Source organism: Toxorhynchites rutilus, chromosome 1 (assembly GCF_029784135.1).
Source record: "Toxorhynchites rutilus septentrionalis strain SRP chromosome 1, ASM2978413v1, whole genome shotgun sequence".
Taxonomy (NCBI): Eukaryota; Metazoa; Arthropoda; class Insecta; order Diptera; family Culicidae; genus Toxorhynchites; species Toxorhynchites rutilus.
The window spans coordinates 181,676,632-181,704,498 of NC_073744.1; the positions used below are offsets into that span (position 1 = coordinate 181,676,632).

General features: G+C 38.7%; 1 protein-coding gene across 10 annotated transcripts in view; it reads right to left on the reverse strand.

Annotated features, from left to right (window-relative positions):
• Positions 1-27,867, reverse strand: part of LOC129775768 (solute carrier family 41 member 1) — a 125,955-nt gene that overhangs the window by 12,220 nt on the left and 85,868 nt on the right. For 8 of the 10 annotated variants that reach the window (XM_055781271.1, XM_055782091.1, XM_055782887.1 and 5 more), the window contains exons 2-3: positions 10,449-11,337; positions 31-353 (exon numbers count right to left, since the gene is read on the reverse strand). In XM_055781271.1, coding sequence (XP_055637246.1) covers positions 31-353; positions 10,449-10,710 — 585 coding nt within the window. In that variant the 5' untranslated portion in view covers positions 10,711-11,337. The remainder of the gene's footprint in view (positions 1-30; positions 354-10,448; positions 11,338-27,867) is intronic. The other 2 variants (XM_055787538.1, XM_055788282.1) reach the window with 1 other exon arrangement.

The window sequence follows — 27,867 nt, forward strand, 5'->3', positions numbered from 1 at the left end:
CCTCAACCACTCCACAGTCTCAAGACTCACCTCCACGCGGCCGAGAATAATGCCGGCACCGATGGTGCCGATGCCGGCAATGAAGAACGGGATCGACACCTGGAGTGTCGTTTGCCACCACTTTTCCTGCTTGATTCCGCCGCCCGGGCCGCCATGGCCGTCGCCATCGCCGACACACTTGCCGCCCGTGGTCGATACTACATTGTTGTCGTCATCATCACCACCACCGCCAACGCCACCGTCACGATGATCACCACGATCTGGTTCGGAGGATGCCACGGACGTCGTTATGATTGAGCTTAATGAGCCGGTTGTCGAAGCTGGTAGAACGGACAGTTTATCGTTTCCATCACCTGCAAGTGTACATGGTCGAAAGAAAAAAAGCAAAAACAACCATTAGAATTATCCAAATTAGTCAAGTGCATGAGAAATGTTTTTTTGTAAATTTGTTGCCCATTCTGGGCAAGCGTGTGATTTATGCATAATAATTTCTCGCAGAATTAAGCGGTAATTAGCTGGCGTACAGTACATACATCGGCAATGAACCGAAGGACCGATGTGATCTTCTCACACGGTGAAGCATTAGCATTGTCAAAGATGACCTGAATGGTCTAAGGCCGGGAACCATTTGCACAAACTCGGCGGCTCATCCGTGAAAGCGGCAAGGTGTAAGTTCAGTGTCATATGCAAGTACTGTGAGGAACCAGCACATTAACGTCGATCTCGAACAGATAAAGTACAATATCCCCATTTCGGCAGGTACGGGTAGCGTTTTCCCTCGAGACAAAGCAATTAAAAATTGGCAGATCTCTCGTGATTTCTGCTACCAAGTCACCGAGCTTGTACAGTATAGGGGAAAACGATAATTAATGAACAATTTTCGCATGCTTAATGTCACCATAAGGGTGTGTCATTTCCCTTGATTGTTTAGCAGCTGATAGGTGAATTATGGATGATTACATCGAGGTTTGCGCCCTGCAAGCGCAGCTTGCACTGCCTACGACCAGAGGGATGCGCAACAATGCATGTCGACGAGTAGTTCGAGTGTTGACAGTTGTCAGCAGGTAACTTTGTGCGTACATCGAAGTTCGAAGTATCATTTTTCTCCATTACAGAGAAAGGTGGATCAAGTGGGGGGATTTTGCGGTGTTTCTGTTCTCCGATAACAGTACACACTGTTCGGTGAACTGTGTGTTTCTATCTGGAGCGATTTCCTGTCTCCCCCCTCATTCCCTTGATGATATCACTTATCTTCCCGTAACCACCAGCCGTAACATCAAATTTCAATCACAACAACGGCGTGTGATGTTTATTACCGCGTTCCGTTATCAAACGAAAATAAAGAGGAAGTGGTTAGCCAGCCGCGGGCACAGGATGGGAAGGTTAATCAATCAAAGTTTTGTTGGTCGTAGCCAATGTCGCTCAGGTAGAGATGACCTTGAACGTGAGTGGATTTAGTAGTTGGAGAGAAGCGACCGCCGCGTGTATTAATTAACACGTGTTTGGTTTTAGTTGGAGCGCATCCAGAATAACCACTCAAAGCGGTGCCGCTGTTCGGGGAGGTTTGGGCTTGGATCAAAGCCAACGCCAAGTATTGCGATGCGAGTGCCGAATCGGCGGGTTGAGTATCATACACTCAATACACACTTGCAACTTCCGGGAGCTGTTTGACGATGAAAACATTTCATTGTTGTGTGGATAGCATAACAGTCTCAACGAATTTTTACGAGTTTTCTGAGACGAAGAACTCGTTAAAGATGTCTCCGAGGATGTTGTCATGGATCTGGTAAATATGACCTGGAGTTAATATTCAAATAAAGATTCGTTCGTTCTAAAGATCAATCTTACGAGCATTGTCAGTAGATCGAGTTTTTGATTATTGGAGGCAGCTTGTTCCAGGTCCACCATTTGGGGTAGACCTCAGATAGATTCACTTCTCTAGCTTCACGTGATTGACGTGCTTGGCATGACGGTTTCCACCAACCATGAGGTTCATTAAACAAGGCTACATGATTGAAATATGGTGTTTACTTCAATCGTTTTACTAGTGATTAATAACATTGAAGTTTTATTATGATTCGATAAGTTAGGTCAAGTACCCGTGTTATCGGGACAAGTATTTGCAGTCTGCCACGACTGTGGCGAGTATCCAGCGTTTACACAACAATTCAATTTATCATAGATGGGTATGAACGAGACATGGTCAGCGTAGAAAGGTGTGATGAATTTGCGACTGTCGAGTGGACGCTGTGAGTCACACTGAATGCAAGGATGTCGTCTAGTAAGCAATTGGTCTTGAAACTTGAACCATTGTATCACCATGAAGTGTTCGAAATAGTGAAAATATTTGTTCGAAACTAGCTTGACTGCCCTAAGTACTAAACTGTGGGAAAAATTCCCTCATCACAGCTGATCCCAACCAGCAGAGCAAAAAATGGACAGCGGACAACAAAGGCCTTCATGGGCAAACTCCCCTGAGACACACGAAAAATGCTACTATAATGGGTTTTTTTTCCGAAAGGTCACTGAATTTCGTTAAGAGTGTGTAGAAACACATTCTGTTGCATCTGTTGTTGGGATGAGTTCTATTGTTTACATCATCGCGTCACCAGGACAACCGCGTCGCGAATCGATCGCTCGTGAGTTGAGTGAATTGTTGTAGAGGACGTGGGGGTAATACGGACATGTTAAGAACTTCAATTATATCTTTGGAAACTCATGTTTCCCAAAACTTTTATGCGGTTTTTTGCAATTCTTTATACTGTTATTCGACCTAATCGGTCAAATGTTTTACAAAAAAAAAAAATGGATTTCAATGTTTTTTACTGAAATTAAAACAGACCGAAAAGTACAACTTTTTTTTTCGATGCGGGTAATATGGACAGGTTAGTAATATACGAAGCGTAATGGCTTATCGCTCGTGGGAGGAATAATTTTATCATCACGAATGTCCGTTAAAAGATTTTTTTTATCTCATCTGTTTATTTTTTTCATTATTAGGCTCATCTAGGAATTCAGCAGTTACAGTGCCGAATTTATCGTGTACATTTTTCTCATGTTGTATATTACACAATAGCCAATTAGGCGTAAGAGTATTCCTATCTCATCGATACACATTTTCTTCTTCTTCTTTTTGGCTTTAAGAGGGTATAAACATTCGCTTAGGGTTTGGATTCTTTGCGGAGAAACAAATCTTTTCTATGATGCATACACCAGCAATACCTAAGCTTCAGATATTGACCAAACTGATCAATCATTCAATGTAATTCAAGTATCTGGTTCGATTCCAAATGGCTTTGGGGAGCCAATAGCAGGTATCTAAATAATAATAAATGTCGATAATGATTTTTTCCAATTATTTACGATTATCGGCACCTGGGTAGGAACCCATTCAGAAGATCTCATAAAGTTGTATCGAACAACTATTCTCCCAGTGGTGGAGTAATTTTGTTTTCACTTAGCTGCCAAAACACGCCTCATGAAACTTTAGTGAATTCAGTGCCTTTGTCTCCGCATTACGCAGGGATGGACGAAATATGTTCAAAAAGTCGCAACTTTATAATTTCCGTTTGAAATTTGAAAGTTCAGTTAATTTTTGAACAGACAACCATCAACACCAGCTGCGGGTAGAACAAGCCTGGTTTGAGGCGAACGACTGGAGGTTTCCAACTGTTCTCGCAGAGTATAGTATCAGCAACAACTTCCGAGCCTTCCCAGTGTGGTTTCCTGAAATATGATGAACTGCGAAATTTCAATGGAACCAGTGGGAGTGTACGAGACATCCTAAGCGATGATCCAGCGAGAGTAGCAGCTCTTTCCTGCAGCGTTATATCGAGGTTTTTCTGTACTGTACTCAGAGTAAGTCTCTTCCCGGGTTGGAAATTTGCTTGACATGCCTTGGGATCATTTTTTCAGTTTGTGCCTGTTTCTTGATGTTCTTATGATAGTTAATTTATGTCTGCAACAGAACCAGTCCGTTTTATTTTGCATACTGGGTTTTCATGTAAACTATTAAAATTTAATGTTATATTTAAAGGGGATTGAGGTGGGATTATCATCATCATCTTCAACAACTCTGCTGCAAAAACGTTCCAATTTGAGTTTGATATGGACACCGATAGATGAAGGTCCTTTTTTTCACATTGTCAAATACGGCTGTGAATGTGTTTGCAGCTAAGTTATGACCACAAAAGAGAGTTGATGCAGAGGAAATCGGACATGTCACCCACAATAACATCGATGAACGAGATATCGACCTATCATCAACCGAACACTACAAATGCTTCATGTACTGAGCGAAACTACATCATAGTAGCCGTTGCTTTTTGCAATTCTCTCTGAGCTGTCATTCGAAACACAACAAAGAAATGATCGAGAATCAAATTGTATAAGTATGAACAGTTCTAATTTATACTTGTTCTAATATAATATTTATTCTTTAACCCTTTGAATACCTCTCCTCTTGTTATATGCCAAAAGTGCGGAGAGCGCGATAGCGCTCTTCTTGTTTGATATTGATATTTTTGACTTGGCACTTCTTGATGTAGAATTTCGCCTTTTGGGGTCATTTGTAAAAGAGGAATTCACGCGCTTTGTGAAGCAACTATAATTTCGAATGAAATTGTATAAATACAATATTCTCATTATTTTAAAAATATAATATACATACAAATAAGGAAGATAATGTTAATAAATTTTATAAAATCCACTTTTTATGTGTGTTTCTTTTATTAATACAACTTTTGTGACCTAATCAGTTATCTGCGTTCTTTAGTATTATTTTCAAATATACTCATCCGCATTTTTGGCATATGCTCACAAAGTTTGCTCCGCACGGTCAAACGGTTAATTTGATTTCAGAAGCCAATTGATAAAGACCTATTGCCAGAACCAGGGATCGGAAAAGTCATATTCAACTGAGGATAGTCAGGGGACTATAAAGAAATTCGCCTTTGCATTCAAATGGAAATGAGTTTTTGCTTCCTCCAGCTTCTTCCTCCGTCAACATGACTCAACAGTCATTCGGACGTTTAGTTGCTATCTCCCTCTACGACTCGACTATCTCATTTCATTCTTTCAAGTCAAATGGACTTCATTGCATATTGAAGTGACTCCCCCCAAACTGAATCCGTTTCTCTCTCTCATGTATCACGTATGCATGTATCGATGTTTCAGTTCACGGTGGGTAAACAATGGATCCGTCCATAAATAGTGTAACTTTTTTTCTTGCACCAGAAATCGAGTTTTCATTTCACTTTATATGGACGTTTGAATAAGTGTGTACGAGGACAACGGGTATATGTTAGGGTGGACTAGTAATGGTGGCTGACGAATGAAGAGGCAAATTTGTATTCATTCGTCAAGCCAATTAAAATAATCATTTGCTAGAATAGTTCATTAGTCTACCTCGTTCATAACGCTCGTCAATTCATTTCTAATTAATTCAAGTCATGTTGATGGTGAATGCCGAAGTAGTCCTAGTCGGAGCGAAACGACTGAGAGGAGAGTCGATTTTCAGTTTTCATTTTCAGAAACGTTGGACCCTGGCTAGAACTAATAAAATTGTCGGAGCTAACTCTGCTTATGCAAATGATGTCGCAAATATTCCTGCTCACTATCTCAAAACAGCCTAGGCAATCGTACAGTTTTATGACAATTGCATAAATATTAAACAAAATTATGATGTGTGATTTATGGTGTTTCTTTCATTTCCTGTTTACTTCAAAACATCACAAATACAATCATAACAAGGATCAAGCACCGCTGCAAGCTCCAAGGTCGTGGAGGCGATCTGGCGTAGTGGTAACATCCATGCCTCTCACGCTAAAGGTCACGAGTTCAATTCTCACTCCCGACATTCTTCCAAAAATGGAAGTAAAAGTGACGAACCAGCCAAATGAGTTGAAAGTCACTATAATACAGATATAAAAAAAAAGCAGGTCGATGTTTTAATATGTTGGCAAAAAAGTGGTATCTATTCGACCATCATAGGGTCGGGCGATCTTTAGAAAAAGTTCACATCGGATATAATGTAGGATTCACGTTTTTGATCGAATTCCAAATAGTCAAATGATTTATGTCTAGTGTTACAATCTTCTAGGAAAGTAGGAAATTCCAAAATTCACCGGTGATAACTCTAGAGGGATTAGATTCTTGAGTACAAAAAATAAGTACAAAAACAAACGGATTTCATTATGGTACTCCCACAAATTACTAGACCCATGCTCAAACACTAATGGCGTTGAAATTGCATGTACAGCAGTTGGTGGGTTTATGTTTTCAGTCTCAACTTCACAACGCTTCAATTTATATTCTAGTGTATTTGCATTGGTAACAATCATCACTGCATGAGTTTCATATGTGTGTGTACAAGCGTTGAGCGTAAACAAATGTTTTTGTATATTTCAAGTGTCAAGTTTCTGTAAGACCAGGTACGTTTTCCGTTGTTTTTTGTTAGTTTGATTAGTAAATCAGGAAAAAGTGCTCACGGATAGAGAAAAAAGGACAAATCGATGCATTCCACCAAGAAAATGTTGGAATCAGAGAAATTGCTTGTCGGATTGGACGATCCCATCAAGTAGTTCTCAATTATTTGACGAATCCTCAAGGATACGGTAAAAAAAAGAGAGCTCCACGTAAATCGAAGCTCTCTAACCGGGATAAGCGGGAAATAGTTAGAACAGCTTCGAATACTTCGAAATCGCTTATACAAATGAAGTGATCTTCGAATTTAAATGTTTCACGGGAGACAATTCGTCAAATTTTTGTAAAAAATCCTTACATAAAGAAGGCTAAAAAGGTCAAAGCTCCCAATCTTACACCATCTCACATCGAAAGACGTCTGAGTTTTGCCAAAGTTCACATGAATCAACAGTGGGACATGGTCTGTCATAACAAAGAACGTTTTCAAAAGATTATATTTTACTATATACCCTCATGGGGTATATGGGGGTTTTGAATTATAGTTCTTGTTGCACCATTGAATCTATTTGAATCAATTTTCTGGTGCAACAAGAACGAGAATTCAAAGATATTCATTCGGTGGAAACATTTGTGATATCTACTTTGCTAGATCCTCGTTTTAAGACGGTCCAAAAAGGCATTGAAATACCCTCTGTCTTACTTCTATAAGACCAGCTCGAATATTTGTCGCTTTCAATTGTTTAACTTGTTCTGTGGTGGGACACATGAAATCATTTTTCTGGAATCATACAGATTGAGCAATATTACTCAAAAAAAAACAAAATAAACCTCCACCAAACTTTTCAGAGATTTTTCAACATAGGGATTATCTTCCATGAGAGCAAAGATGTTTCTTCTTCCAGTTCAGTGACCGTATGAGCCGCTGGTATTTGTCAGGTAGTAAGATTAAAACCAATGTACACAGAAAAAAAAATCTAAGAAAGATAAAACCGAAAGAAAAAGAATGACTTCCGAAAAAAACCGAAAGATCTGTGGAATGAAATTTTCAAGGACAATCCCGAGGATTCCCGACACTCAAAAATTGCTATTCTCGATGTTGATCACTTATGTAATTTTTACAGTCGTTCACTCTGAGCGGGTTTTCTCTCGTGAGTTTTGATTATTGTTTTATAAACAATCATAACTAAGCGCGGGATCACACGTCATAATGCGACAATATTATATTAGGCTGTCAAAAAAGTCCTGCGGTATTTCCGCGAGGTGTCGGTGTAAGCGCGTAGTTCCAGTTGTATTCATTGTATCGAGTTATACTATAGCTTGTTGGAAAGGTATTTTTACGCGCTATAATATAGTCCTTGACAGTGTTTTGTTTGGTTAAGTCGTTCGTGAGTTATAGTGTCGCAAATATGGAGCAAAATAAAGAGAAAATCCGACATATTTTACAGTACTACTATGACAAAGGCAAAAATGCATCTCAAGCTGCCAATAAAATTTGTGCAGTTTATGGACCCGATACAGTTTCCATTTCCACCGCACAACGATGGTTTCAACGTTTTCGTTCTGGTGTAGAGGTCGTCGAAGATGCGCCACGCTCCGGAAGGCCTGTCGTCGAAAATTGCGACAAAATCGCTGAATTAGCCGAGAAAGACCGGCATAGTAGCAGCCGTAGCATCGGCCAAGAGCTGGGGATAAGTCATCAAACCGTTATTAACCATTTGAAGAAGCTTGGATTCAAAAAGAAGCTCGATGTATGGGTACCACACACGTTGACCCAAAAAAACATCTTTGACCGTATCGACGCATGTGAATCGCTGCTGAATCGCAACAAAATCGACCCGTTTCTGAAGCGGATGGTGACTGGCGATGAAAAGTGGGTCACTTACGACAACGTGAAGAGCAAACGGTCGTGGTCGAAGCCCGCTGAAGCGGCTCAGACGGTGGCCAAGCCCTCATTAACGGCCAGGAAGGTTCTGCTGTGTGTTTGGTGGGATTGTCAAGGAATAATCTATTATGAGCTGCTTCCCTATGGCCAAACGCTCAATTCGGACCTGTACTGCCAACAACTGGACCGCTTGAAGGTAGCACTCATGAAGAAGAAGCCGCATTGTCTTCCATCAGGACAACGCCAGGCCACACACTTCTTTGGTGACGCGCCAGAAGCTCCGGGAGCTCGGATGGGAGGTTCTTTTGCATCCGCCGTATAGTCCGGACCTTGCACCAAGTGACTACCACCTGTTTTTGTCCATGGCGAACGAGCTAGGTAGTCAGAAGTTAGCCACAAAAGAGGCCTGTGAAAATTGGCTATCCGAGTTTTTTGCCAATAAGGAAGCGAGCTTCTATAACAGGGGTATTATGAAGTTGGCATCTCGTTGGGAACAAGTCATCGAACAAAACGGTGCATATTTGACTTAAAACAGATGATTGTAACTAATTTTATGAACAAATGAAAATTCAAAAAAAAATACCGCAGGACTTTTCTGACAGCCTAATATTATTAAACGAAATATTACAATTGTAGGGTTGTGCTTCTGTATATTGACGTAGACGATTACCCTGGTATGACATGCATTAGTGCATTAGTATTGTTATTGTGAGCAGCAAAATTGTCAGAGTTTGTATGCAAATTAAACAATAATTTGATGGAGAATGGAACGATGTTTCCATCTAATAAGGTTATATTCGCGATATACACATTTTTATTTTCCACGTAGATGCAGTGAACCTGATCTAATTCATTGTAGTACAAACTATCTGCAATTTCCATACTTTTCCAGAGCAAAAATTCCCTGCCGACATTCTGTAAAGGGCAAAATCGTGCAATTTTCTGAGCAATTGCTATTTCTATCAAAAGTGTCAAGGCAGTTTTCAAGAGATTGAACTTGAAATTGTATTGAGTGAAATTTTTTTTTTTTAAATAGTTATTTCCGCGGTTATTTTCACTTTTCACAAATGTATTCACGTAGTCGCTCCAGTGACAAACTGCCTAAAGGATGTACACAAAACGGATAATAACCCGTAGAAGTTACCCTGTTTGTTCAGAACGCAAATTGAAAATGGCGATGCCTATTGTGGAACACACTGTACCCAACTCGAACAAATGTTTGTACCCGACTTCCGACAAATTTCGGCCAAGCCATCGCTATCAAAAACTCCCAAACCATTTTACGAAACTGGTCAAATATAACATCCTTACAAATCTCTTATAAATAAAAACGAAAATGGAAACAAAGATTGAGAACTTTTCAGTCACGTTTGTGGAAATGAACACGCAAGAAGCATTCGAAATGAACGTTCTTCTATCGCGAGCAGTCACTGTAAGTTTACCAAAAAAATTAATGATTTAATGAAAATCCTCTTGTCGTCGTTCCATCTAGGGATCTGATAATTTTGAGCAAGATTTGAAATGCATAAATAAAATATTTGCACTTAAAGGTCTTGCAAATGCGTTGCTCAAACCAGTAGTGGCTCCAGCGAAAGGCACGCATTGTAAGATATGATTTTTCAATTCCGGTTATGACTGTTTAGCGAGCCACCCCGCAGAGAAATTAAATAGCATTAAATGAAAAAAAAACGCTTCTGACTATCGAGCACACACTATTAGCTATAAATTTATCGTTCAACAGATTATTATCATAAATTGAAGATAAATAATGAAATGTTATTTATTATAACTGATTAGAGGAGGATTCTTCGCTGGATTCTAAGACTAGTCACGGCCGCCAAACTTTTATCGAGTGAGGGTGCATGTTGGCCAGATTTTTCTACACACCATGTGACTACCTTAACTTACTTCCTCTGTCGGCTAGTTTATAGAGAATTATGACTGATTAGGATGAAATTGTGTTTGTCTATATTGTGTGTGTACATCCATGGATGATTATATTTTACAACTATCGACAGAACACCTAAAGCACAGTTTCTTGCGAGAGAGAAGGTCATCTACAATGGAACAATTTACAGAAAAGCGATAGCGGAACTGAATAGGGTGATTTGAAGAAATGTTTAAGAGCAAACCCATTACTCACCATGGTTTCCGTAAATTGTGAACGGTTTATAGTTATCATCATCGGCCCGGTAGTACTCTGGAACACCTCGAATGTCAACTTTCAGGTCGTCAGGCCTCAAATTATCAGCACCGATGTTGTTGCTGTGATTGTTAGCGATGTTTCTGGGATGTATGAAGGTCTCACTCGGTGCATTGCCGAGATCGATACTGTAAAGGATATCTGCCGGATCAACCGCCGGCGGTTGATCCCTGTCGACCGTTGGTTTAAGCCTCTGATTCATTTTGGCGCGTGTTGTTTTGTATCCCCTGGTGAGTTATTAGTCGGAGGACAATCCTCGTTTACAATACTTGCTCGGTGCTCTGCTATCGAAAGCCGTCACGATGCGTTGGTGGAGTTTGGTGCTGGTGATTTTGACTCAATCTGACCAAAGGGGAGCGACTATGTGTTGGTTGCGTCTACGGTGCAGGTACTGCGGTTCTCATCGGAGTTGTTCAAGCGACTACCACTCGAGGACCGAAGATAGGCTGCAAGCTTTCCGATGTATAGTTGATATCACGTTCGTACTCTGAAGTACCCAGCAGTGCTGCGTTTACGCTCAGTAGATACGGGATTGGAATGCCTCTGCCAGCAACTACTTCCATTCCCGACCGGAACACCCACAGCAAGGATTATCAAATGGATAAATCTTCCAAATGGACCAAAAATAAAAACCCAGTCACTGGACGAAAACTAATCGAAATCGATATAACTCCTTGCGATATGAAGATCTGTTATAACACTTGTTGCTTCTCAGAAATTCACTGTTCACATTCCTGTGTAGGCTGCTGCTGATTTGGATTTGTGCTCCGAAAATAATACTTTTTCGGTTTATATTTTTCCTCCACTACTGTTGCACATTTGTGATAAGCTGTGGATCAAACACGTTTTTTTTTATAAAAATTTCACTGTTCTGCGGTTAGCACAAAATAAAGTTTCGTTCGGCAAATCGATTAGAGCTAATTAGGTTGGCAAGTGGAATCACGTCTCACACTACAATTTTTCACCCCCCTCAAATACGGTTAAGTCCTTCCGATTGAAAACAAGTTTTCGCAAGGTGCGAAATCCAACGTAAAAATGTGCCTTATCATTTTTCCATCACTGATTTTACAAAACAAGAATGTGTTGCGAAATTTGTATCCGACCGCGACAAATTTCTTACCCCTACTGAAAAACTTCTCACCGGAACGGTAATTATTTAAACGTCTTGCTTATTTTTGTGCGCCACGCGAAGCCTGGAATCTACTCCCCATCATCCGCCACTCTCTGTAGTTGGCTCAGCGAACAGGCTCAAACTCTCTCTCTTTCACAGCATGCTCACTCACATGGTGGTATCTCAAACACTTGTTGTGGTTGCGCGCGAAACAAAAACCCTTCCGACACTCAGCGCATGTCAACATTGAGTGTAAGTGCCGCTGTCACGCTAATTTGAGCTGCGTGGAACTCATTTTCTCACCGTCGCCGCTTTGCCCTGTCCAACACAATAGAGACATTCTCACCCCCAAAAAATACTCTAATCACATTAAAAATCCGCGCACGTGTGGGAGGATGCGACATTGGGCGAATATGAATGAGAGAACGCGAGAGGACGGGGAAAACCACACAAATATTGATTCGCCACTGTCACAGACAGTCAGCAGACTGGCGGTGCGGTACTTTCCCTGCGGTTGGAGAGTTTGACAAGACGTTGCTCATCTGTCGCTCGCTGCATCTCGAGTGGGAAATTTTGTGTCAGGAAATGAATACCACACGTCAGTTGTTTCCAGTCGTTAACATGTCAATTCGTTTTGCGGTATACAAAATTATCGATCGATACATGGAAAAGCAATAACTTTTATGGGCAATTAAGCGGTTTCCGATCAGAGATGCCAACCTTCTTGATTTTTCAGGATTTCCCGGACTTTTTGGCATGTTTCCTGATATCCCGAAAAACACTCAATTTTGCCTGATTTTACTGAAATGATCCTGATTTTTCATTATTTTCCTTACTTCTTCAGAATAAGAATTATCCGTAATAATTACACAGAGATGTCAAAGTTTTCCTGATTGGGAATGAGAGCTTTCATAGTAGCCTAGATAAAAAAGCATAGTTTTGAATGAAAATAAATAATTGATGTTTTTGAAGCTCTTTTTGACATAGGACTATTACCTTGATTTCTATATAGGGTTTTCAAACGCATATTACTCAAAATGGTTATTGCGACATATGTTATGTTGTATATCATTAGACAGGAAATTTATCCAGATTTTTTTTTGCTTGAAACATGAACAGTGAATATAGTAAAAAAACGTGAACAATTTGACGATTTTATTGGGTATGTATTCTTTCGATTGCACTATCCACTCGTTTCCTCCCCGACGCAACGAGCCATCTTTTTGCCTAAATTCAGGCGTTAGCTCATAATGTGAGTTGATGCGTAAAATGAATTATTCTCCATTTACCGATAATAGGCATTAATTCTATATTACATTGTACGTTGTCCAATCAATTTGTGCTCGATTCATGTTTTATCATGTAGGTCTCACTACTAACAGTTTGTGTAATTGTGGTCCAGGATGTCATAATATCGAGTATGTTGTTTGGTTATGTAAAAATGCAATAAATGAATTTAAATGGCTGCTGATTTAGAAGATCGAAAGGATATACCCACGTAAATCAGATTATGATAGCTTGAGTAGTCACGATCTTACAGGGCTATAAAGTTTTTACAAACAATTTTCCGGGCAACGTGGTAACGAAGGAGATAATGCTATTTTTATCTATAATATATTTTGGTAGTCATAGATTGATTTGGCTCAGGCTTATATTTATGTAGGTCTTAACTATTCAGACTTGTGTTTAAAAATGATACATGATGGCTCTTTGTCTTCTTCTGCATGACTGAATAAACAGAAGAAAAGGGTAATAATGGCTTTAACGGTATTTTTGTGTACATTTTTGAACAGAATGCGGTGCCGAATTCTACCACGTTATGTCATCTAACCCGTGTGAAGGATACAAGTACATACAGGAAACGGTTTTTCCAGGGCATTCATTTGACGTATCAAAAGAGAAAAAAAAAATACATTTTGAACAATGAAAACTCAATTTTAATGCAATTACTACACACAATCACAGTTCTATGTCAAGATCCCGTCCGTGCCCCTAGGCTTAGACTAGGATTGGGCGATTTTTATAAAAAGATCGATCTTATCGAATCGATTTTCCAAACGGTGTTGGGATCGATCCGCTTATTAAATCGAATCGATCTTTGCCGAATCGATTTTTGAAAAATAAAAAAACTTTTTTTCGATTTTTTTGTTTTTATTCAGGTAGTCGTTTTATTAAATAAATTAATTGAAAAAAGCATTCTTAGAAATTTAACAACCACCCAGCACTCAGCTGACAATGATACCATAATGCCAATCGTGCCATACATCTGTCATTTAGTCGAAGACGATTCTTGTTTTTGGCGCCAGTACTAGAAAACAACCCTTCGCCTGTAATTAATGTCAACATCAGATTCAGTGATCCTATCCGCAACCGGTTACAGTTCATCCTCTCAATAGCTGCCGCTAGTTCTATCTCTGTCAGCATTTTTGACAGAAGAAAATCATAGAAGAAGTGATTTCTAAGAATCGCCCAATCCTAGCTCAGACCCATCAACTTTTTTCAAACGTTTTTTTTATACCTTTTCTGATATTTCCATAAAAAAACTCATCATTATAACATGAATTACCAGAAACAGTTTTGTTTAATACTTTTCACAATTTTCGTTAGAACGAGTTTTTTTCACTTTTTTACTTTCCTTTTTTTAGAAAACATGTTAAATACGGAAAAGTTAAATTTCATGAATATTTTTCCATTAATACTCCTATACTGGCGCGAAAAAACGTAATTTATGTAATCTGGACTGTGCGCGTCTCTGTTATATTGCTATTGCGTATTTTTAGGCGTTATTGGTATATGTTCAAAGAAAAAAATATAATTAAGAGAAAAAAACTTCAGAAAATATGTTTTCTCTAACTTCATTCAGTTTTAATAGTCATTTAATTCAGTCACACCATTGTTGCTCGGTCTGTCAGACCTATACGAAGGAATAGTATAGGAAGGTTAAAAATGCGTTTATTAAATCTGAAGAATCCATTATGATTTTCAATTCACAATGACAAGACACGAAACTCTATACCGTCAACGTGAATTGAATGCATGCGCATTGAAGATAGAGATCTTTGTTTATTCTCACTCCAGGATCATATCTTCAGGATGACAGCATCACAGACATTTGATATACTTTTTTATGTACCGTAGAAATGATTGAAAACCATACGACAATATGTAATATATAATCCAGGAATAACAGAATTAGTGAATGTGATAAAATTTGAATACGTCGTGTCCCATCTGGGCAATTCTAATATTCATGTCTTTTGACAACGCCAAAAATAAATTTGGAGTCTGGCTGTGAGGCTAAACTAACCATATTATCACAAGTTCAGGTCACAGGTTCAGGAAAAAAAAACTTCGACTTTATGGGCAATATGAAAAAGTCACAGGAGGGTTGTGTCCGAGACACGACCACATAGTTGACGTGGGATTCCGTTAGGCTATCTTTTGATTTTGGACATGTTTGAAGAATTATATCGTTAAACTTTTTGATAATGATATGGTTTTAATGTCTCTGTTAGGGAACACATTTAGGTAGGAACAAAAGTTCCCTCTACTTTCATGTATTTGCAATGCCGATTTCCCCCAGACAGCTTGGTTTTGATGTCTCTGTTAGGGAATACATTTCGGTAGGAACAAAAGTTCCTCCTACTTTCATGTATTTGCAATGACGATTTCCCCCAGGCAGCTTGGCGGTCAATTTTGACCAATCAGAAGTGGGTTAGATTTCCGTTAGGATAGGGGTTGAGATTTTCAAATTGTTCGATAATTAGTTCCATGGCACATACATACAAATCAAATGTCAAATTTCATGGTATGGGTACGTTCGTAATTCTTCGGTTCGTTTGACGTTTAACTTGCACCGAGTAACTGATAACGTATAAACCTTGGTCAAATTAAACAAAATAGCATGCAGTAGAGAAATTTCACATCAAATTTGTCAGCTGTACATTTATACATACATATACATTTCTCTGTGCAACTCTGTGCTGATCTATCCTTATTGCCAATAACGAGCAACTCTTGTAGCAGCTAGACACAATTTTCATTCTCAAGTCAACGAATCAGCATCCAATCACTGGTTTCACATCCTTCGTAGGTGACATCGAGCTCTCATCAGGCATAGTGAAAGTACAGTAGAACCCCGATTATCCGCGAAATAGTCGGGCTAGCTCACCGCGGATCACGAAAATCGCGGATGACACAACAAATGACTAAAAATGAGGACACAAAAAACAGATATTACAGCATGAAAACAATGTTTTATCGATACAGAAATCATTGAACTATCCATCTGTAAGTTCGTGTATACCAGTTGTCAAATAATGTGAAAGTCATTACCAGAACAAAAGAACAAAAACCTACCACTCATTGACAAGTTTAGGGTTGGTTCATAAAATTAGTATGGAACTCGCTTTCGCGGATAAGCCGCACCGCGGATCGTCCGCTCGCGGATAATGGGGGTTCTACTGTACCTCTATAATAAATTGCAAATTGCGACATATGGCCAGCTTGCGCATTGTTTCGCGAGGACTAGAATAAATTATGAATCAACCATATTGAGCTGCTTCTACAAAACCACGCAAATCATCGGTTCGTTTCAGGGATGCCAAAACTTTCGACCAAAAATGACGAAACATTCCAAAGTAATATCTAGATAGATGAAAATGAATTGCCAAATGTGGTGCTAGACGCAAAACACGAAAACGGATCGTCCGGTTTGAGCTTGAGTTTGAACTCGAGACTGTTCACTTCGTAGTTGCTCTCCGTGTGATTGACCTGAACCAGCGAAATTGCACAAAGAACACACTGAATTGGAATAGCAAACCATTCTCATTGTGCAAGTTTAGGTGGTTCGAGCTTTGACTAGTCAATAACGACGCCGGACACGTCCTTACAGTCACCAGGGAACGGGAAAGAATGTTAGTATGATATTCGCAGCCAGAAGGGTCGCCTCTATAGCGTGGTGCCCTTGCGATTTTCATGGAAGAGATAGTTATTAATAGGGGAGAGGTAAGAATCAGGATTCACTGAGGTAAGTTATGTGACTATGTGAACACGAACTATCGACCACTTAACGAAACGAAAAATCCGAAAATCTCATATGCTACATTACGCGGTAGAGATTTTCTTTAGGTAACCTGAGATGGAAAACCTATAAAATTAATTGTATCGGCTATATATTTTATTATTTCATCGAAATCCAATCTGTAACCTGAGAAGGTAACCGAGAGAACTTCTCAAAAACCAATCGGACCAGCAATATATTCCGTCCTTCCACCCGCGTAGTCTTTTTTCTTCTTTGATAGCTTCTTGGAAGTTCCCAGAGGAAGAGATGAACCAGCCTTCGGCTGAAAATCTCTTTAATAAAGAAAGAAATAAAAAAGTTACCAGAGGAACTTTTGCCGTCTCGATGTAGATATTACTTGCGTCATTTTTATCAGTAGTACTTAGTTGAAATTTCTATGCCAATAAACACGCCTTCAATGCAATGCATTCAATGCATTCTGAGTGGCACTAGCACTAGCATATGTGTGACCACCAGAGATCCCAATCAAATCTTCGAAAAAGCTGGAAAAATTTGAAAAAAACTGGAAAAAACTGAAAAATTAAAAAAAACTGGAAAAAGATTCTTCGTTTTTTTGGATATACAGTGACAGTGACAGTATCAGTATGTAGTATTGGTACTTACGTATTAACGCCACCAGAGCTTAATTTTCATTACGAATTTATATTTTCGCAATGAAATTTATGCTGTGGCCAATGTAATGGGGACGAAATCCTTATCTAACGAGGATGTGGAACCGTCTCAAGCCGTCAATATAACGCAATCCGAGTCGACCGCCGACCCGCCGTCGGAAGCGGGGGCCTCTCACAAGCAAACGTGCTTTCCAATGTTTGCCCGATTTATTTTTAATAATTTTTGCATTGAAATATATCAATTATATTTCAAAGCATAAAAAAAATGGGCAATCGTAATGCACCAGACAAACGTATGCCGCCGACGCTCGCTAAGGCTCGGTCGAACCAAACTGAAGGATCTTCTCCTATATTTCAAACTAACCGGATAACCGGTGGAAACAGGTTCGCTTGCGAGAGGCCGTCGCTTCCGACGGCGAGTCGACGGCCGACTCGAATTGCGTCATCTCGGCGAACTGGGCCGTTTCGTTTCGTAATCCTCGTTAAATGGGGACTTCGCCCCCATTACTTTAACCTCAGAATAAATTTTATTGTCATTCTTTTTTAGTGACATATATTTATCGCAAAAAAAAGAAACATCCTCGCGTTCATTTACAGTGAAGTCAGTAAAATCCAGGATTCGGATCACCGTAAATAAATTATCGACATCCTGAATATAATTTCGACCACAAATATTCGTAGGACTTTGTAGAAGGGGAACAATTGGCATATGCTTCATTTCTATGACATTAGCTGGATCAATTATCGTTATGTTGATGATCAAAATATCATTGAAATGAAATCGCTTTAGAACTCGATTGCAGAGTGTAATGGGAAAACTTTTTGAATCGGTTACGGCGCCGTTGGAAATTTTACATACGGACAAATATTCATTGATCAACATTTCAGTCGCGGCACCCAGTGATGTCCATATCGATTGGTGCTCGACAAATAGTATTTTCGAGCTGATTTTTCCTACTTGATTTTTCGAATACTTTAACTCGCAACGATGATGATACCCATGAGAGACCGGAGAAGATCACCAGAAATCACTCCTTCAATAAAGTGGACCCCCGAAACATATTGTAGGTCCACTTTATTATGTCTATCGCATCGCATACTTTCTAATTTTTTTGAAATATTCCAACACCTTACGACAGAGGATAACTATGACAGATCTCTTCAATAAAGTGGATTTATAATAGAATTCGTGGCCTATCGTAGCCTCATATTTTATTTTTTTTCGAACACTTTCACCCCCGACGACGAAGGATACAGAAGAGAAGATCGCCGGAGAACATCTCTTCAATAAAGCGGACCTAGGGGGCCTCCGTAGCCACATTGGTTGCGCGTTCGCTGAGTAAGCGATCGATCGTGAGTTCGAAACTCAGGGTCCTCATTGACCATCTTTGTGTTGTTACAGAATAACTACGTGCACACAACAATCATCAGCGATGGAGATCGATCCACGATCGAAATATGATCGATTCGTCCATACAACTGCTCTGCTCTGCAAGACATATCGGGCTGCTGTTCTATAAATAACTCAACAATGATCAATCAACTGTCTCCGCTGTCCGGTCTAACTGGATAATGGAAGAACAGATAGAAAACTCTTACGCTGAAAAATGGCAACTGTGTAATGTTCTAATTATAGATATGATAAATATGTGACATGTACACGATTAAAATTCGGCTCTGTTACAGCTAAAATGCCAATGAGCCTAAAAATAAATAAATGGGACAAAAAAAAATTAAGGCGGACCTACAATACATTTCGAGGTCTATCGCGTCGCATATTTTCTATTTTTTTTTCAATCCAACCTTCGATGACGGAGAATATCCATAAGAGACCTGAGAAGATCACTGGGGAATGCCTCTTCAATACAGTGGATCTATAATAGATCAACTACTACTCGACGGAACGATACTCCGAGATTCGAATATATTTCAATACCCGATGTGGGAGAATATCAAAGGGCAACCTGAGAAGATAACCGAGGTAGCTCCACTGCAATAAATTTGACCGACGATTTATTTTATGACAAGTCGCGCGTAATAATATAAAGTTGGAAAAAAAGAATTCCATTATTTTCTCGGTAGATGGCTCTAGCGATCGATATCCCGCGTAATAACAATTTCGAGTTTATCCTCGTTGTCAAGGTTGTCAAAGACATTTCACACTAAAAAAATATGTTGCTGTTTTTTGTTTGTTCCATTCTGTTGTGAATTACAGGGTGTTAACAACGGAAGTCAACTAATAGAATATTCGGTACATTTCACAGATAAAGGTGGAAATTCAAGCCAGGTCGCTGAATTTGCGCTGGTTTAGTCGGCTCCGTTCAGGCATTTTTGATGGTAAGGATACACCTCGCCGGCTCATCGTTCAAAATGTTTATAAAATCACAGAAATAAACGAATTTGACATGTTGATAGTCATAGCATCGCCCAGGTGTTGAAGATCGATCATAAAACAGTTTTAAACTAATTATGCAAATCTGGATTCAAAAAGAAACTTGACGCCAAAAAACCATGATGGATCGAGTGTCCACCGTTTGAAGCTAGCGATTAAAACCAGAAACGGCCAGAATTAGCCAACAGAAGAGGCGTTGTGTTCCATCAGGACAATACAAGGCACACACGTCTGTAGTAACTCGGCAGAAACTTCGGGAGCTTGGTTGGGAAGGTTTAATTCTTCCACCATATCCAGGCCTGACACCAGGCGACTACTACCTTTTTTCGTATTGCAAAACTTCCTGAGTGATAAGAAATTGGAATCAAGAGAAGATTGTGAAAATCGATTACTAGACATTTTCGCAAAAGGCAATAATTCTAGGAGAGAGACATTATGAAGCTACCTTGACCTTGACCACACATTATGTAACAAAACGGTGCTCATTTGACCCAAATTGGACAATCCGAAGCATATTAAATAGTGTTTTTTATTTCACGCAAAAGTAATGGATTTCTTTTTCCCCAACCTAATGTTATACACACAGAATCTGCAAAATGTCTCTGTTATCATTCTAATAAGTTTCCGAAATGAGTGATAAAAAAATCTTGCAGCAATTCTTTCAATTTGCATTGAGAGCGTTAAGTATTATGTTTCGTCATTGTTAAGCGAAAATCGTAATGGATTTTCAGATGGAATAAATGTACATTCAAAATAAAAGTTATGAATGAAAGTTTGCTTTTTCATATCAAATATTAATTCTACGTAATACAGAAACACATTTTCTCGCAAATTGTGAAAAGTATTGAACTAAAACTGTATTTGAAGATTTTTCATTATAATGATTAGAATAACGTTCTACAAAATTGATGGTAAGTGGTGGCTAATAAGTTAAGCTATCTTTTAGTGCAAAAACTTTACCATATGGTTGCTTTCCAAAGACATGGTTAATAGGTTAATAGGTTAATTAAAATATACTTCTGGAATACCAATGAGTGAAATTTGATGGATTCTATTGATTCATAGAGTATCTTTATACTGATGAAGATACTAAATTTTTCATAGACATCCTAAATTAGCAATCGTTTGATGGTGTGCATATCACAAACAGAGAACCATTTTCTATCGAACCGTATATCATCATCAATTATCTCAAACATCCTTTCAACCTTTTTGTTTTTTATAGATAAACACTAGATAGCCAACCTTGAAGGTCTCACGACACAGGTTCAAGTGCCATTAATGCGAGGAATCATCAACCAGGTGCTCTTGTCGGACACAAGGAGTTCACACTGCGATAGCTGTGTTTCAGCGTGTACTTTCCCCGCGTTTTATTCATCTAGAGATACAATTTCCGGCTCTGGCTGAATGATGCGTCGGGCCAAACCAATGTCAAGATGTTCTCGAGTTTGAACCAGCTCCAAAGGGTGACATTGATTTGTCGAAGGGGGGGGGGGGGTGGAATACGGAAAAATATAGTTTTCCAAAGGGATTCACCGAAATCGGGATTTCTGAGAGGTTGACAGAAAGATTAACTGCTTCTCTTAAATTGATTGAAAATGCTGAACAGATTGACATTTAAACTGCATCCCAGGACGGTACAAATCCCATTAATTAACGTTGACATGCACGCCACCGATCGCCACGTTCGCTGATTAATTAATTTGCCACGTCTTTACTTGTGATCAAAAACATTCGTGCCGGCTTCTAGTGTACATTCGATAACGAGTTGGCAGATAACATAAAACCGATTGTGCATATCGTCATACTTTTGTTTACCCGGTATATTACTTAAGTTGACGACAAATCATTGGCTTCGTGGAACTCCCCCAATCTTTTTGTTTTATCGTGCAAAACAAATGAGATTCACGTGATGTGGGATGCACCTCTGTGATTGGAGGAGGTTTTGGAAAATTCCCAGCTGCATGAAAACGAAATTGTAGTGGATTTATTATCGATCACCTTACTCAGGACTACAGTTACAGATATCAATAGAATCCTCATAGGCACATTGTGACGAGGGAGCGTTTCCTAAAGATAAGAAGTATCTTTATTACGGTGATTTGCTTATGAAAAAGGAGGAATATGATATTTTGTCGATTCAGTTGAGAGGACCCATAGATCAACACTCCTCCAAAAACTTTGTTACTGAACTCTTAATAAATTTACATCAATCGATTGGAAATATTCCCACGCAACTATTACAATAGAAAATATCTATATTTCTTGAAACAACCCAAGTAACCATGAGTATTTACTTTTATCCTTATTGTGGCACTAATTCAGTATTGTTAATGCTTGTAAGCCGAATTTAACATTGTTTATATGTTAATATGACTTCCACTGGGCATTGGAAGTATGACTGTAGAGTGTGATTTAAATGCGAGTCCAGTGGAGCCTCGATTATCCGCGGAATTGAGTGGCAAGTCACCGCGTCTAACGAAAATCTCGGATAACGCAATGAAGGACTAAAAATGAGGTGCAGTACGAAAATCATGAAAAATCGTGTAAACCAGTGGTCAGATAATGTGAATCCTATAACCAAAACAAATGAGTAAGAGTCTACCACTCATTGACACATTTTCTATAAAATTGCTATGGAACTTCTGAACTACTATCGATGGTCTACTGTATTTTCAACGAAGCCACGAGAAAAACTGACATTGGTAACTACTCCCAAGATGCGACTACTGTATCCTCTGATAATTCACTTTCTGTTCTTAAGAGAAAAGACTGTTCACGATTTTTCGTCTTCAATTCACAACTCATTATTGACGAATTTCATGCCAACTCGTCTTAGGAGTTGGCAGCACCATCTTAGATAGTAATGAAACGTTGAGGGTGTAAAGACATGGGTCATTTAAGCAACTTTGTAAACTTGAAATATTCGAAAAATAATTAGACTACTTTTTGGAAAAATCCAATTTTTTTTCTTAATTTTTTACAAAAATTTATTACTTAAAAACTATGATACCTACAAAATTCTTGTCAATGGATGAAATGCAGTAAATTGTTTAAATTTTCACAAAAAAATACCAAAAATTTTTTGGAAAAAAATTTAGCTGACAAAAATGTTATTTTAAAAATTAAAATTCGTCTTTCTCAAAAACGTATTTTTTTTTAATTCCCAAAAATACATATATGAATAGCCCTTAAAACTTCCAACATGTCGTCCATACATCGGAAGATGGGCACGTTTACAGGGAAAAAGCTTTTCCAATAACAACTTTTTTATATTTTCTTTGAAAAAAATACAACTAATCCTAATTTTGTTTAAAGGCAAGATAAGATGGTGCTGCCAACGGCCAGTCGAGTTGACATGAATTTCGCCTATTATCATTTTGAATTGTTCTGGGATGGCTTGTTCGCTCCCGATGGCTTTTCCAATTCTTCTTGACTTCTATAAAACATTCAACCATGACGAGTCAACTCGTAATCTGTTTCGATTCACGAAATTGTTCACGGCTATATGGAATATAATGCTGGAGCAGTTAAAGCTCGTACATATGATACGGATGAGATGCAATTGGATACGTCATTCCTGGTTGCCGATTGTGTTTAGTGAAAATATCATAAAATTGATATAAAAATGGTGAGGTAAGATTCGGTTCTAGTCGTTTTAAATAGTCAAAAAACATGTACTACAAATTTTCATTCAAATTTTAACAATTTAAAACATCTGATCTGGTAAAGATTAATTTGCTTCCCAACAGACGTCGCCACTGTACATGCGTCATCGCGGATCTTGATGTGTCAAACTCATAATATGATGTAATATGTCCTCATTTACGGTCTAATATGATATGCTGTTGAATAATATTTCGAAGCATGTTAAACGGTTTTTCGCAGTACTACATTCATTGAAATTATACGTTTATGCGACTCCCGAACTGCATTTGCCTGATATACATATACCAAGCAAACTCGATATCGGAGAGACTACCAAAATTGCAGGACTACTCATCGGACTACAAACGCTATCGAGTCGACGAGACTCGTGAATAGTATGTACGTATATAATGCTGCATATGGCGATACTCGCTACAACGATATGATATGGAAAATAGAATTTTTGCATTTATTACGATTTTAGATACACATGATCCATTCTTTGATTGGTATTTTATACGATTGTGATTTGATACGAGTTTATATAGGACCTAGCATGTGCAAACGTTCTACGATATAATGTTTACTGGGTATGATGTCGATTGGTTCGATTTTACGATAGTGTATATCAGGATTGGGCGATCTTTAGAAAAATATCGATCTTTATGGATCGATTTTCTAAACGGCGCAGAGATCGATCCACTGATTAAATCTATACCAAAGAATCGGAGAATCGGTGCTGAATCGTTCTTTGAAAAACCGAATGCATGGAATAATCTTTCCACATTTCTATTCAAACATCATTATGATTCTCATGATGATAACAAAAAAAACTTGAAAGCCCAAAAAAATGTATTTTGACACCAACAAAGAAATATTTTGTTCGCTGCACTTGGAAATTCAATATTTTACTCAACCAAAAGCTTCTTAAGGTATTTGTCAATACTCCGATTTTTTTTTGGGCTGCGACCTCGGGTACACGATTTTAGGGATGTAGAAACACCCCTACATTAACAAGAATTTCACCATTCGGTATACACCATACACAGATAGCGAAGAGGGAGGGGGTGCAACCATGCACTTCCGCCCCGGGTGCGAAAGTTCCACTCGACGCCACTGTATATACAAATGGAATTTCGTTAGGTTATAAATATAATTTTACCCTCACGACTATTTTCCGCCATTGGTTTTTTTTCTTGCTGCACTTGGAATATTACATCAATATTTTGCTTAACACGTTCGTCGCCCAACGCGACGTTTTTGAGTTTCTTGCAGAGACCAACTTGCGATTAAATTATTAAATGAAGATCAATCTTAGTTTGTAGATAACTTTTACATGATCTAGCAATGTTTGTTTCCAATTGAAGACGAATTGATGACAATAACACATGCCAAAGTCATATTATATGGGTTTTGCAAAAACTGCAGTACAAACCATCCGTACTATAAATTAATAAAAAAGTATAGTATAAACAATATAATATTATGGTTATGATTTTATTATTTTTCTTCATATCCTATAGTTACATTTAGGTGCCTATTCTATCAAATTAGTTCTAAAAATCCTACTCAACTCGAGCGAGGAAAGTGTCACCCATATCTGGGTGACGGGGCGTCGAAAATGTTAACTGATGACTTCTAAAGGTATCTGGCAATACTCCGATTTTTTTTGGAAGTTTTGGGAGTAATTTTTATGTAACAAAACCGCGGTGTATTTGGTGAAAAATTCAAATTTCCAATTTTTTCTTTGTAAGTCTATATAACAAAAACGGTTTTTTTTCTTTGGTTTTTGCATAACCAAACACGCAATAAAGCGATTTTACAAGGCAGCGGTTAACAGTGTTTTTTCGGAGTTAACAATGGCAACTATATTGCCACAATTTTAACGTTTGTGATCTCCATATAGGGAGTAACTCTACGAAAAGTGTAACGAAAAATTAAGAGATTTCAAATGCATTCTACGCAGAATCGTTCTTACGATATATTTTATCATACATATCATTAGACGGCAAATTTATCCAGCCCTTTTTTCATCTGAGACATCAACAGTGGAAATTGTAAAACAAGTGAACAATTAAACAAATAAGAGAGGTATGTTTTGTGAGTGAATACAAAGCTTATTCATGTATTATGTGTTCCTTTTTTCAGGATGGTTCCCGTGAATGTTGTATGCAGTGGCGTTGAGTGATGCTTTTGCACTTGGGGCGGAAAAGTCGATTTTCACCCCCCCCCCCATCGGAAATCATGTTTAGCCAATTTCTTCATATAAATTGGATTCATTCTGCACCCCTAAAACCGTGCACCCGGGGCGGTACGCGCGTTCCTTCCAATTTCAAATTCTGAAGAACTACAATTCGTTTTCCTCAAAAACATATTTTGATTTAAATTCGTTTACCTGTTGTAGCAAGACTTCATGAAACCCTTTCTGAGGATCATACCAACGGACTTGGTAGCCTGAAAAAAGGAAATGGTCAATATACAACCGATTCCCGGGAAACACTTAGTATCATGATGGAAACACACTTCCCAGGCGCAATCCAATTAATTTCCGGACACGCACAGCTCAACACAGCTCAATCTAGTCTAATCAGAGACGAAAATAGAGCTAATGAATTGGCTAGGGCGGTCTTCACGAAGTCAAGGAACGCAGTGGATTCCTTGAAGCGCTTTAAATCTCCAGGACCAGACGGGATTTATCCGGTGCTGTTACAAAAAAGCAAGGACATCACTGTCCCTCTTCTAACGGAGATGTTTAGAGCTAGTATGATACTAAGCTACATTCCTAGTCAATGGCGAGAAGTACGGGTTATATTTATTCCCAAGGCTGACAAACGTGACAGGAAGACTTCCAAAGCCTATAGACCAATTAGTCTAACATCTGTCATCTTAAAAATGATGGAAAAGGTCATTGATCTCCATATCAAATCATCATATTTGAACAGGAGACCATTGAACAAATATCAATTTGCCTACCAAGCAAATAAATCAATCATTTGACAATGCATCCTTCAACTCTATAAATAAAGCTATGAAAAAATGTAGTTTCTTAGTTTCTTAGTGAGGGGTAAATGTGAGTATACTATTTCCAATAGAATGCAAACAGCCCTTAACTACACACTTAAATGGTGCAACTTGGAAGGACTTAGTGTAAATCCTTCCAAAACAGTCATAATTCAATTTACCAGAAAAAGAAAGTATATGATTCCACCTCTTAGATTGGGAGGGAGGTGTACAATTGGAGCTTTCAAAACGAACCAAATATTAAGGTGTCATGCTTGATCAAAAACTAAATTGGAACGACCAACTGGAGTATGAAATATCTAAAGCCCAGACTCCTCTCTGGAGTTGTAGTAGTATATTCGGGAAAAAGTGGGGACTAAAACCGAGAATGATTCACTGGATTTACTCGGCAATTGTGAGACCCAGACTAACATATGCTTCGCTAGTGTGGTGGCCTAAAACTACACAAATGTCAGCTCAGAAAAAGCTCGATAAACTACAACGTCTGACATGCTTATCAATAACTGGAGCAATGCTTAGCGCAACTTTCCAAAGCCCTAGATGTTCTTTTATACCTTCTACCCTTGCACCAATATGTGCAGCTTGAAGCGGAAAAAAGTGCTCTTAGGCTGAAACGTATAAAACATTTTCTAGAAGGAGATCTCACAGGGCATTTACAAATCCTCGTGTTTTATACCAATGGATCTAAAATCGGTAAATCTACGGGAGCTGGTATTACTGGACCAGGAATCGACATGTCAATTCCAATTGGACAGTGGCATACAGTTTTTCAAGCAGAGCTACAAGCTATGGTAACATGTACAAATATTTGTTTGACTAGAAAATACAGGTATGCCAATATCTGTATCTTCTCAGATAGCTAAGCAGCTCTTAATGCAGTAAAAGCATACACATGTCAGTCAAAGCTAGTTTGGGAATGTATTTTATCCTTAAAACAACTAGCTGCTACTAACGAAGTTAACCTATACTGGGTGCCTGGTCACTGCGGTATAGAAGGTAATGAAAAAGCCGATCTCTTAGCAAGATTAGGATCTTCAACTAAATTCGTCGAGCCTGAGCCATTTTGTGGATTATCTACATCATGCATGAAATCGGTGCTCAAAACCTGAGAAATATCAATGATTGAAGCCAACTGGAGGGCTCTATCAATGCCAAGACAATCCAAATTATTCTTACACCTTGTAACAGAATAACACGCAACCTACTCAGCTTGAATAAGGCAGATTTGAGTACATTAACCGGTCTATTGACCGGACACTGTCCGAGCAGGTATCACCTTAAAAAAATCGGAAAACTGGCAGATGATAACTGTCGTTTCTGTAATTTCGAAGCTGAGACTTCGGAACATTTACTGTGTCAATGCAGTACACTAATTCAGCGAAGACTGCGAATTCTTGGAAAGGGCATTCTTATGCCTAACGAGATTTGGTCTGCTGAACCAAACAGGTAAGGAACTTCATAAAGGAAGTCATACCTTCGTGGAGGGATATGCA